General features: G+C 35.9%; 1 protein-coding gene across 3 annotated transcripts; it reads right to left on the reverse strand.

Moving 5' to 3' along the window:
- Nucleotides 1–853: 853 nt before the first annotated feature.
- LOC108334100 (protein LNK2) lies at nt 854–12,042 on the reverse strand. Of its 3 annotated transcripts, none has more exons than XM_017569744.2 (8): nt 11,714–12,041; nt 8,109–8,451; nt 7,813–7,942; nt 6,946–7,255; nt 3,274–3,978; nt 3,012–3,169; nt 1,556–1,929; nt 854–1,096 (listed from the first exon to the last, which is right to left on the reverse strand). In XM_017569744.2, the coding sequence occupies exons 1-7, from the start codon at nt 11,735–11,737 to the stop codon at nt 1,587–1,589; spliced, it is 2,013 nt and encodes a 670-aa protein (XP_017425233.1). In that variant the 5' UTR covers nt 11,738–12,041; the 3' UTR covers nt 854–1,096; nt 1,556–1,586. The 3 variants fall into 3 exon arrangements, with proteins under 3 accessions (XP_017425233.1, XP_052726578.1, XP_017425232.1); XM_052870618.1 differs by lacking the exon at nt 854–1,096 and adding an exon at nt 1,109–1,475 and having other exon boundaries at nt 11,714–12,042; XM_017569743.2 differs by lacking the exon at nt 854–1,096 and adding an exon at nt 1,109–1,483 and having other exon boundaries at nt 11,714–12,040.
- Nucleotides 12,043–12,641: the final 599 nt, after the last annotated feature.

Below are 12,641 nucleotides of genomic sequence, written 5' to 3' on the forward strand. Positions count from 1 at the left end.
AGATTTTTCCTATTTACTTATTTTTTTCTATTTATAATTTTATAATCTTATAATTTTATAACTTTATAAAGTTATAACTTTATAACTTGATAATTTCATATTTTATAATTTTACAATGACTTCATAATTTTATAATTTGTAATTTATAAATTTTTACTTTTTGCACACAAAAAATCCCTAACTACCTTTTGTCCTCTATATCTTTTAGACCTCCCTTCTTTGACTATAAACTTCGTTGTGAATTTTGTAAAAGATAACACTCTTAGTTAACTTCTTCCACATGGGAACCATGCCTAAATTTAAAGGGTTTTCCTGTGCATAACTAACTTTCCAAATTGAGTCTTGCATCAGAGTGTTATTTCCTTCACCACCCAACATTTCGAAATATGTTGAAGAAGGGTATTTTTAGAATGTGGGGATGCAAGAAAAAAGTGGGAGAGGTGCAAGGAGTAAAGCTCCTGTGCAATATTCACTTGTAAAAGCTCCTGTGCAATATTCACTTGCAAAATGTGGGTGAGGGGTGAAGGGGCGAGGAAGATTGGGATGAGCGTTATTTTGGGATTAAGAGTTTTTTTGGGGTGCAGGAAGGGAAAAAGGGGAGGTGCAGGAAGAAATCCCCACCTTGATATATCTCATCCCACCTATATATTATTAATCTTTTTCCGTATTTTATATAGAAAAAAGAATAAGAGTTTTAAATAAAAAGAAACATGCCGAAGCAACCCTGAGTGGAAGGTTATAGCTTGGTTGCTCAATCCTAACCATGTGTCCTCATCGCCATTATATCCCCATAATCTATTTCTTTCATATTAAGAACCTGAACACTCTTCAAGTCAGACAACATAGAAAGCGGTAACAACTTTTAAAAAATCTGAGAATTAAATAGATGATTTTTTTAGCTTATATCATGCACTCAAGCTGCAGGCAAGGACGAAAATAGTTTACAGCAGGTATTGAGTGCACTATCAAAATGCCACTAACAATCTACTTTGCCTTCAAAAAGCATGGCAAAATATAAGCATCGACATGAAATACAATCAATGGGAATTTGGGAGACTAACCGAGTAGACTATCCCATATAAGAATGCCAGTCAACCTGAAAATTCAATTAAAATGAACAGAAATATTATGGCTTGATATATCTCTCTTAGTATTTTGACATAAATGGTGAAAAAGTTAAATTCACATTAAAAATATTAAGTTTATGGCTCAAGCTCAAATAGTGACAGAACTTAAAGAAATACGACATAAACTTTAAAACCTGGTCTAAGTCAGTCAGTCAAAGACTCAAATTTGACAGCGAGGCATTTTTGTTGCAGTTATGAACGATACAACATAGCACTCGCGACCTTAAGTATGGTCAGATACTGATATACACACTCCGTCATGTTTTGAAACAGAAGAAACGATAATAATATGACAACCATGAAACTGGTTCCCAGGATTCTACAGCGATAACTGTGCTTGCTTATGATCTGAGTGGCTGACAATAAAATAAAACATTTGAATTACCAGTAAATACATATATAATTGAAAGAAATAAGGAAGGGTTTACCTTCAAATATCTGGAGAGCCCTCTTTCTTCTTCATTGAGAGGCTTCAAGTTCCTGCGTGTTGGATGCATTCTCAGAAGTGTCTAGGCAGGGACTGTTTCTAATTTGATCCATAGACTGGGTATCAAACCAGGAATTCTTCAGCCCAAGGTGAGAAAGTTGTTGATTGTTTTTCGAGTCATCGTCTGGTAAGCAACTCATGGGAAAGTTCACCAGGTTAGCTGCTTTGCTTTCACATTGCACCTTAGTAGAAACAGGTGACTCAAGCTTGTCAGAATAGTTCTGGGTTAGCTCCACAGGACTATGAAAAAGTAAATGGGCTATGGTTCTATCAATGGGATTCGTTTCTGTTTCAACATCTGGCATCCTGGCATATCTGTAATACCAACATGGTTCGTACAGTAAAAATAGTTAGCAACATAGCAACTTTAGAGTTAAATCAAGCTGATGATACATAGCAACTTGTGCAATCAACCTACTTGAGATCATGGTTGATACAGTAAATTCATACACTAAAGATAGTTAGCAACATAGCAACTTTAGAGATAAATCAAGCTGATGATACATAGCATCTTTAAAGTGAAATCAACCTATTTGAGATCATGGTTGAAACAGTAAAAACAATGACGGTTCTAAATTCATTGTTGTTTTTTTACAAGATAAACATGTTTATAGTTATACTGCAGTTTGGAGATAATACTGAAATATCAAATAAGGTAAACTATAAACTGAAGCCCTACTCCATGAATTGATGTTTACTTGGTGTAACCTATTTAGCTACTATGTATGAGTAAAAGTGCCACACTTCCTAGACACGAGTGTGATAGGTTCAGGGGTAAAGTCTATACTAGGAGAAATAAATAAAGGAGGCAGTTATAACCTCCACAGTTGTAACCTTGTAAAACAGACTATTATATATAGTCTGTGTTTAGGCTGTTAGTCAGTTTTTGGAGTTTAGGAGGAAAAAGGTTTGGGAGAGTTAAGGTCCTCTAGGAAGACCTGTGTGTTCTGAGACATCTTGGTTGTATTCTTGCCACATTGGCAAAACAGTTGTGTTCATAATAAAATCATTCAAGAACCTCCTCTTGGATCTTTCTGTAGCTACTGAGTGCCCTATAAGAGTGAAACAACCCCTACGCATGAATAAGTACCCCAAACAGAGGAAGATTTGAACTTCCAAGAATATAACAGCAAGAAACTCAAGCACCAGATAATTTACTCATAATGTACTCCCAACATTTTCTGTTTAAATTTGTCCATTTGTCCATTAGTGAGGTAAAAGGAAAAACACAGAACTCAGTAGCACCAGAAATTTTCACATAAACCTATGGCATTTTCCTCCTATTCTGCTTTTGATGTTAATCATGATGGAATCATACTGAATTCATAATAAGTGCTCTTTGTAAAAGCAGAAAGTAATGGCCTTTAAAGTTGTAGTGCATTTGGTAATTTTTCTACCTATTTTGTCTGTTGCTTTCTTCTCTTGCCACAACTTCAAGTTCGTCTCTGCTACTTTTGTTTGTACTGTTAGTATCACTAGCATAATGCCTTTGAGTTGCACTTTGTGCCAACCGGATCAAACTGTCTCTGATGCAGAGTCTTATTTTGATATCCAACTGTAGAAAAAGTTTGCCTCGGCATTGTAGCCATGTCAAGATTAGTATACAAGGAAACAATTCAATATATTATATAATATTAGCTAGTATCAATTCAACCATACCTTTGATATAATATCCTGAAGTTGGTAAAATATGGTGTCTTCAACAAAATCATTTCCAACTGCTACTGACATTGTATTAGAATCATCTTGTTCAATAGGTGGATCTGGAGCAGGAGGAATTCTTAGATCTTCATCAGTCCCGTCACTGAGATGACTTGGGATTTCTGGAGGGCATTTCTGGGTGCTTGATTTGCTATTACTAGGGACTTGATGGCCCAATTGTTGCCGTTGTTTCTGAATAGCAATCAGTGCCTGCATTTGCTGCCGCCTCCTCAATTTTTCAATTTTCTCCTGAGGAGTCATGATTTGAGGTTTGAATGAGTCCACAGAATTTTTCACAGGATTCATTATACCAGGAGACACTTCGTACCCAGAAAGCACAGGCTGCTGCCTAAGATCACCTGACGAAGTCTGCGACAGCATTGGCATAGCAGGATATGTACCAGTAAGGTTCTCATACACAGAAGACGCCACGTATGGATTTACAATATTCTGAAATAAGGTTTCAGCTCCTTGGATCTGCTTTTGTTGACCAAGAATTGGAGAGGGAGAAGATTGTATGACAGATGGTGATAATTCATTCTCAAATTGTCTTGCCAGTGCTACTGAAGGAGACCAATTACCATAAAAATCTTGCAAGTTATTCTCCTCTTGTTTTACCTGTGATTTTTTCCGAGTTTTCAAAAGATTCTTTTGCCTAAAAACCTGCATATATATGAAATGAAAGAGATCAGGTACTTACTTGACCTTGAGAAGGAAACAGGTATAAATCTTCTGCTAGAGCTGTAACGCATAATTATGCCAAGGAGATTCAGCCATGTATGATAGACATACACATCTAATCAGAATAAAAATACATTCAAAGGACACAATATAAGCGCAATTCTAAACACAAAAATGTTTAAACAAAAAAGATATCCATCAGGGAACCAGTGCTTTCTAAAGAAGTTGCATATTTCAAATTTCCTCAACCTAGAAACCAAGACAAATATCCCCTACTATATAAACTCCTAAATAGTGTAAGTTGTTTTTGGAGATAACAAAACCATATATTGCCAAAATGGTTGGAGCTTAACTTTAAACTTTCAAAATGAGAAGGTATAGAAACCAAACAACCAAAGTAGTTCACAAGTGACAGGACTAGAGATATCAAACAAGGAATGTTGGTACGGTGCACTTAGGGATGAAATCAATAATATAAATGAAATACGCGTCATTTGCCCATGTATCATTCCTTTTCACTTACAACTAGCAGTTATCCATTGCAACAGCAACATGGTCACTATCACTATCCATTCCAACACCAACATGGTCACTATCACTACTCTAGTACCTCCGGTAAAGGACATACCTTATTAACACAAATTACACATGATTATCAACATTGCTGAGCAAAAAAGAAAACAAGAACAAAATACATGATTATCAACACACTCCTTTTAAGTTGGATCAGAGATGCTAATCAAGCCCAACTTGTTATACTGACTTGATGTAATTATCTTTTACTTCTCTAACTAATATCATTTTGAAAACAAATTATGCTATTTACATAATAAATATTTTATTACCAATATTGACAGTTGTTGAAGGTAATATTTGTGGTCAAAGTTAGTAACAAAATATATTACTTAAATTGATAAATTACATCCATCTTGTAAACTTTAGTGTAATTACAATTAATTTTTCTCTTTTACTCATTATCTAACAATTTGTGTTTGGTATCTTGAGAATCTGCCCCAGTCTTGCCTTGAAGAAAAATTTCACTATTGTAACCTGAGATTTAGCAAAACATATATGAGAATGAAATTCAAAGAAAATATTATTATTGTTAGAGATACAATTTGATTACATTAAATCCGGAGATATCATACGATTTGGTAGGGAAATATCTAAACAAATATTTCCCAGATATTGATTGTTTCTCATTATTGTATCTCTTCTTAAATAAAAAAGAAGACTTGTGTAGACAACACACGAAATTCATGACATTCTTTCATGGCTTCTCTCTTCTTAACATGGTATCTCTTAAGAAGTGAATTTTAAGCTTAACTAGACCCTATAAAACTGTATTGTATGGTGAGGTTTGCACACCCTTATATATTGTAAATTTACTTTATCTCGAGTCGATGTGGGATCTTCAACACACACATCTCAGGCCAAGGCATATACACTTCGAGCATGAGACTAAATATTAATGAGTGGCCCGATAGCAACTTGATAGCAGATGGCACAATAAGACCAATGAACAACAAATCACGCTAGGATAGGCTTTGAATGACTCTTATACTATCTTAAGAAATGGACTTTAAGCATAACTCAACCCTATAAAACTAGCGTGTAAGATGAAGTTTTCACCCACTTATATACAATAAATATGCCTTACCACTAGTTTATGTGCGATCTCCAAGGGTACGATAGTGGTAACATCCTCCGTGACCATTTTTTCACTAGTCCTTTCAACATGGATCTCCAAGCCTAATGAGAAGCACACCAAATTCATGCTTTTCATATGGTCCACTATTGGTACTTCCTCTCCAGCCATGACTAGGAAGAAATTCATTTCCTCTTTCAAAGTTTCTAAAGTTATATGTATGGACTCTTAGGTTCTAGACTCTGGTGCGACAAATCGTATAACCCCTCATTCATCTCTTTTAACCAATGTGTCTCTTTTCGGTAACCACACTATTGTTTCCAATGGGACTCGTACCCCAATAACTGGACGTGGTAATGTTTCTCTTTTGGACTTTAAGCCTAACTCAACCATATAAAACCGACTTGTAAGGTGAGGTTTGCACCCGTATATATACTTTAAATTGGCCTTATCTCTAGTCGATGTGGTACTTTCAACACAAATCTCTTGTATGGGACTAGACATTGATGGTCCGGTAGCAATTCAATAACGAATGATATGATATGCCCAACACACACAAATCTCGCTAGGATAGGCTCTAATAAGACAAACCCAAGACCTATAAGAATTTTCAACCAACACTATGTGCCAACCAAGTGACATGAAGCTAAGATGTTTACAAAGTCATTACTAAAGTTAGAATTTGATTCAAATATTTGCAGGCTGGGAATGATTGACCTCTATTGATCAGATTGAGGGGGATTGTTTGATTTGGTTTAATACCAATAATAAAGAGTGGTTAATTATTGATAGAGAATATTGGTTCCTTTTTATAAGATCTAGTTTAGTTAATGTTCAGGGATTCTTTTCTGTTGTTAACTCCTACTCTTTAGCTTCACAACAACCCGTCTGTTGTATATGATGTACCTTGGTTTTATAGCAAAACGATAATCAGATTTACATAGTTTAACCATGAGTTGCCATAGGCAAACAAATGGAGGAACCTATTGATAAAGAAGCTTCCCCTTAGTAGCATATTCATTTGTGTAAAAGAAAAACAAGATTGTCCGTTGCAAATGCATCCAACATAAAGGACTTGCTCCCTGCAAAGGTTTCCCTGTAAACTACAGCTACGATTTCTTTCATAAATTGTCCCAAGGGTCCAAGTTTTGCCATTTTCCTCAAACACCAACATATATCACAATAAACAGCTATTGAACATATTGTCTAAAAGAGAAAAGGGAAACAATTATTCATTTACTACTCCACTTTGCAAAAGGATAAATAATGAAAATATTAGATCATTGTGAAAATTGGCATACCTGCCGTTCCTTTTCAGTAGGCTTGCTTCTAACTCCATCATTTCCCGCATTACCTGTGATTGTGCATGAATTTTGTAAAACTTGGGATGCAGGAATCCCAATCTTCTCATAGCTGAGGTCCAACGATTTGCCACCATTACATTGAACATACTCTTCTTTGATTTCCAAAGGATCAGTTCCGTTCCTCAAAGCACCAGACGAACTTGGTGTATCCAATGGTAAAGGTGCTGGATTGTTGGTCACATCTTTGGAGGACCAAAGGTCATTAGAATTATCAAGACTTACATGACCGAATATAGGGTCATCATTGCTGAAAAATCATCAATTGTGAGAATACCCAGTCAGATAGATGCCACTGTCAAATAAATGACTAATAACTGTAAGAATAGATGTATGTCTAAAAATATTTACTGTTAATCAGAACTCTGAAACTTCTTTCCGACATCTCGTGCACCATATGACGAAAACCATGGAGGTGTAAAACTATCAAGTGACTAGATTTCTAAATTGAAACTTTGGCAAAATGAAGTCATCCTAGTTTGAAGTGTAAAATTGTTATAAAAAAAACAAATAGTGTAATCCCTTTTTTTCACTTTTAATGATATTACTTTATTGCTGAACCTTCAAAATTTTCCATTCATGTTTGATAGAAGGAGCTAAAACTATGATTGGCAAAGTGAGAGCAGTAATGAAAAGTGATGAATACTACCACAGTTCTCATAAATAGGATGACAGGTGAGAGAAAAGTTTAGACCATTTTAGGCTTCAGTAATTAAGTAAAAAGAATGAAATGATATTAAATACACTTGTGGCAAAGTGCTATAAGACACATGTATTATATAATGCAAAATAGATAATTTACTTTACCTAAAAATTCGATCAAGGTCATCAAAACTTCCTATGTTGGCCCATTCATAATCAACAAAATCACCTTGCTCTTTACCTTCATTAGCACTTCGGAAAATTTCAGCATCCTTTTCATGCTGTTTAGATTCTCCTGTCAAGCCTTAGTACAATTAGAAATGGCCAAGTATAACTACATATCTTGCATGTTTATTATTTTGTGAGACAAGAAGAAAAAACATCAACAGATAGGGGCCTACATAAACACAAAAATGAATTCACAGGTTTCTGGTCAGAATTCCAGTAAATAGCAATTTTACCAATTCTTGAACTGAATTTGCCAAGTTCTCTGAAATTTTTAGATACTTCAGTACCAAGGGTTCCCTGATCAATTTTAGCTGAACTGGACAAAGACAAGTCAGGCCAGGCATCTGTTCCATATCCTGAGACAGGTAATTCTACACTATTATCGAGGTTGGAACTGCTTCCAAGCTTTCTTTCATAAAAATCACTTTTAGCCTCTGGTCTCTTCAACTCCGTGAGCTTAGTTGTAGAAGCTTCCTGATTGAATTCTTTCTTGTTGCTAACATCTTTATTTATCTCTGGATAAGGCACAATATGATCATCACTCTCACCTCCTTCACCCCATATTATGTTAGCTAGCTGAAAACAGTCCATCATTAATGATTAGTTTGAAAATACCATTAACGAAGTACACTCTAGATGTTGACAGTAGTAACATAAATAGACACCAGGAAGAATAGTAATGTGCAAAGCAAGTGAAAAAGACATAAAATTTACAAAAACTTTACTACCAACTACACTCAACATTTCAACCAATGAAGGATATCCCCAATTTAATTGTGTATTTCAGTGAAACACCCAACTAATTTGGTATTATCAAGTCGAAAATTGTAATATGGTTGTGATTAATGGATATTGGAGTGATCGTCAGATCAGTTCACTACTCCCCTGTTATAACTTTTAGCTACTCATGCCAATGAGATAGTGTACAAAGCTTTAAGTTTTGCCTCCTTCTAATTGGTTTGATTGTGTCACATGTATCAAGTACAATGATTGTCGTTTTTGGTTCAGACTTCTTTTCTTGGGTTGGCCTCCGCTGGCTCTTCTACCTCATCTATGGTAGACACTACTATTTCTCAAAATCTTCTGTCCCTCCATTGAGAAATTGGATGGTTCAAACTAGTCTACTTGGGCTAACATCATATTATGGATTAGTGGTAGTGGTCCAGGGTACAAATCTCACCTTATTAGTATCACTAGTTTTGTACCCATAGCTAATTGCCCACACAAGGAGAAGATTCATACCCAATTGTGTAGAGTCATTTATTCACCATCCATCATTTCCACTTTCTAGCCACATGTAACATGTGAATCAACATAATGATGACCTATATAATACCTAAACATTTTGACAGGCCTATCTACATACCTTGGTTGTATTTATTAATGTCATATGTTTGTTGTTTGTTTTTCTTATATTGTAATATAGTTTTATCACTTTTTCTGTTTTTTATTTCTCTTTATTTTGTAATTTTTGGAGGTTACACTATTTTGTAACCACCCATAACTGCTCATTACTTCTCTCTTTCTCTCTAGAACTGTTCTCTTCATCCTCCATTGAGCTACTGTTCTGATATGGTATTATATATACATATACATATATATATATATATATATATGTATATATATATATATATATATATACATATATATATATATGTATATATCTACATATAGATATAGACACACACACACACACATAAATATATATAGGTGAGAGAATGCATTTTTTGTTTGGTTTTGACTGTTTGATTCAATTGTTCTCTTCATCCTCCATTGAGCTACTGTTCTGATATGGTATTACAGCTTATAAAGCCTTGTAAAGAAGGGGATAGAAAATCAAGACTACAGGTGATGCCTGAGGAGTGAACTTATCTCACTGTAATTTTAAGGTGGCTCCATAGCACAGGAAATCAAAAGCTCTCATCGACCCACACTAAAATAATTTGTGATACAAAATCTCAAAGAGTAACTGTTGTTTAAAGACTAGAGAAGGAAGTCAATCAATGATACAAGCAGCTGTAGAGACACATTCTCCCCCAAAAGAGATAGGAACTTTAGATTGAAGTACAGAATAGCATCATTCAATAAGTGAAGGTGATTTGGTTTAACCACTGAATTTTGTTGTGGCCTGAGATCTGATCCTATAATTACTCGCCTGCACAGCATACTTAAAATCCAGCTTCAATTTGACCAACCAAAACCCCAGCCTGCCCAAAAGATTATTCCTATCTTACCCATTCAAACAACATCTCTTATCCTAACCAAAACTGCCTTGTCTATGCTAAACTTTCCCCAATTAACAGAAACTGCCAAATTTCCACTACCTATTAATTCACCTATTGCCACCAGGCAGTAATATATCCAGAATGGAAAAGAGCTATGAAGGAGTAATTACAGGATTTAGAGTGTAAACTTGGTCCATAGCACCACTTCATCCCAACAAAAATTGAATTGGATGTCATTGGATATATAAGCTGAAATATAAACCAGACGGTAACAATGATCAATACAAGTCCTGTTTGGTGGTGGACAGATACACACAACAAGCTGGAATTGATTTCAGACACATTTTCACCTGTTGCAAATCTCACTTCTGTTCAAGTTTTGTTAGCGGTTGGAGTGGCCAAACAGTGGCACCTTTTAGGGCTAGAGGCCAACCATGCTTTCTTGAATGGAGAATTATTTCTACAGGCATTTACCATTAGGATATTCCACTTACAATAAAAATCTTGTTCACATGTTGAACAAGTCATCATAGCTTTTGTGAAAAATCATCCATCTTACACGCCAATGGGTTCAACCAGCCAAAGCACAATTATTATTTATTTACTGTTGACTTAGGAACCACTCACTACTTGTGCATCACACAGTTCTTGATGCACTCCCAGACCTCATACTACCTTTGACGATACTTGAAACTTCCATCACTATTCCACCTACTCACCCACCGCATCCTGCTAACTGAGATCTCTATTCTCTACCCTTCTCTTTTCATTCTTTATGCTCAAAATTCCCTTTCCTGAGAAAATAAATTGTTCATCAATTTTCTCTTCACAACTTTCTACCAACTGTTGGCAATGCACGGTGGCTCCAAGGTTCAACAACCAAAGAATCTCTCTTTCTCTTAATGTTTACTTCTCCTCTCATTCTTCTTCAACCTGCCACCGACCTTTGCTCAGGATTCTGTCGTTCAGGACTTGAGGGAAGAATCTGGCGGATCTGTGAATCTCAGCTGCTGAAGTAAAATTTCATTCAACAGTTTAGAGAATGATTTGGTCCTTTCTCTTGGCTTGGACTCCACCAGACCAGGACTCGTCAAAGCATTTTTCCCCCAGTCTACGAAGGATCATAATCAGTGAGATTGGGGTGAGACTTTTACAATAGCAGCTATCATGACTATGCCAAGTGCCTTAGTTCCCTGATTACAATGACAGTGGCCTTTTAGTGCCATGCCATCTTCCACTCCCCTAGATCCAATCTCAAATTAGATGGTCATGATGGTGACTTAGTTTCCAAGGCTTCTTCCTAAAGAGGGCTAATAGGCCGTCTCATGCATTTGACCATATCTCGACATTTTCATCACCCAAGCCACTCGTGTAAGGAACGCTATGGCCATCTAAACAATTAAGCAATATTTGTCTCTCTCTACCTATCTCTAGCTAAGGGTTAGGCCTCCACGACATCCCAATATTTGCACGACATAAGCATGTAACAACAAGAAACTAAGCAGGATTACTAATACCAACAAAATTACACTAGAAAATGGATCACATACTAACAAAAAAATTAAACTAAAAAATTCCAAAAGAAAAGTAAAATGTTGAAAAAATGTACACACCTCTTCGTCGTTCCAATCAAACATTTCATATAATTCGAGGAAACAAAACCGCAAAAGCGAAACCAGAATCAAGCATCAGGCACCGCATTAACACAATCATCGCCGGATTCCCCTTGAGATCACAGAGAAACGCACTCCATCAAACCAAGTTGAGAACGAAATGGCGTCGCTTCACACTTCACTGATCAACAGAGGAACAAACAAACATGCAACAAGTAAGAAAAATCGAAGAAGAAGCGCAGACCTTCACCAAAGCAAAGCAGTAACGGAGTTTCGAGAAAGTAGAAGAAACAGAATAAGATGTAGAGAGAAATGGTATGGTATGGTATGGAGTCGATTGCACGTGACGTCACGTGGGTAGGCGATTGGTTAACAATTAGAAGGTGGGTCTCATGCGTGCGACACGTGTGTGTGAAAACGTATCTGAAGTAGTGGTCAGAAATGGCTCTATCAAATACTCAAATTTCATTGGCTACGTCTTCTCCCTCTAGATTTTGCGTTTTACGATTTGGCAGTGTCGTTTTGGGATTTTTCTTTGTTGGAGAGCTTGTGAGCTGTGTGGGCCCCACGAAGGATCTGTTTGGTGGCTTGGGTCGCTTAAGGGGTCGCTTTCAGATGGGCCTGGCGTGGTTGTGTCCATATTATCCGTGAAGAAAAATCAACTTTAGCATTCACATCTTATACAATCAAACATTAATCAAAATCAAATTCAAATCATAAACCGTTTTCTCCTTCGGGGCAGTTTGGTTCTTCTGCACTTCTGCTTCTGCTGTTGTGTATAACACCTAATATTACGGCACTTTACTTTTTATAAATAATTTTTTCACACATCTAAATTTTTTATATTTAAGTAATATTATTTTTCTTATTTTTTACACTCTTCTTAAAAAAAATATAAAATTTTATATTTTTATAACTATTTTATTAT

The sequence above is a fragment of the Vigna angularis genome, chromosome 11 (assembly GCF_016808095.1).
Source record: "Vigna angularis cultivar LongXiaoDou No.4 chromosome 11, ASM1680809v1, whole genome shotgun sequence".
Classification (NCBI taxonomy): domain Eukaryota; kingdom Viridiplantae; phylum Streptophyta; class Magnoliopsida; order Fabales; family Fabaceae; genus Vigna; species Vigna angularis.

What these genes read in the sequence shown, in the direction of transcription:
- LOC108334100 (XM_017569744.2), bottom strand. Translation starts at nt 11,737, where the DNA reads ATGTTTGATTGGAACGACGAAGAG. An exon ending in CAAATTCAGTTCAAGAATTG is followed by an intron (nt 7,943 to 8,108) that starts GTAAAATTGCTA and finishes AAGGCTTGACAG; the next exon opens with GAGAATCTAAACAGCATGAA. An exon ending in TTCAGGATATTATATCAAAG is followed by an intron (nt 3,170 to 3,273) that starts GTATGGTTGAAT and finishes CTTTTTCTACAG; the next exon opens with TTGGATATCAAAATAAGACT.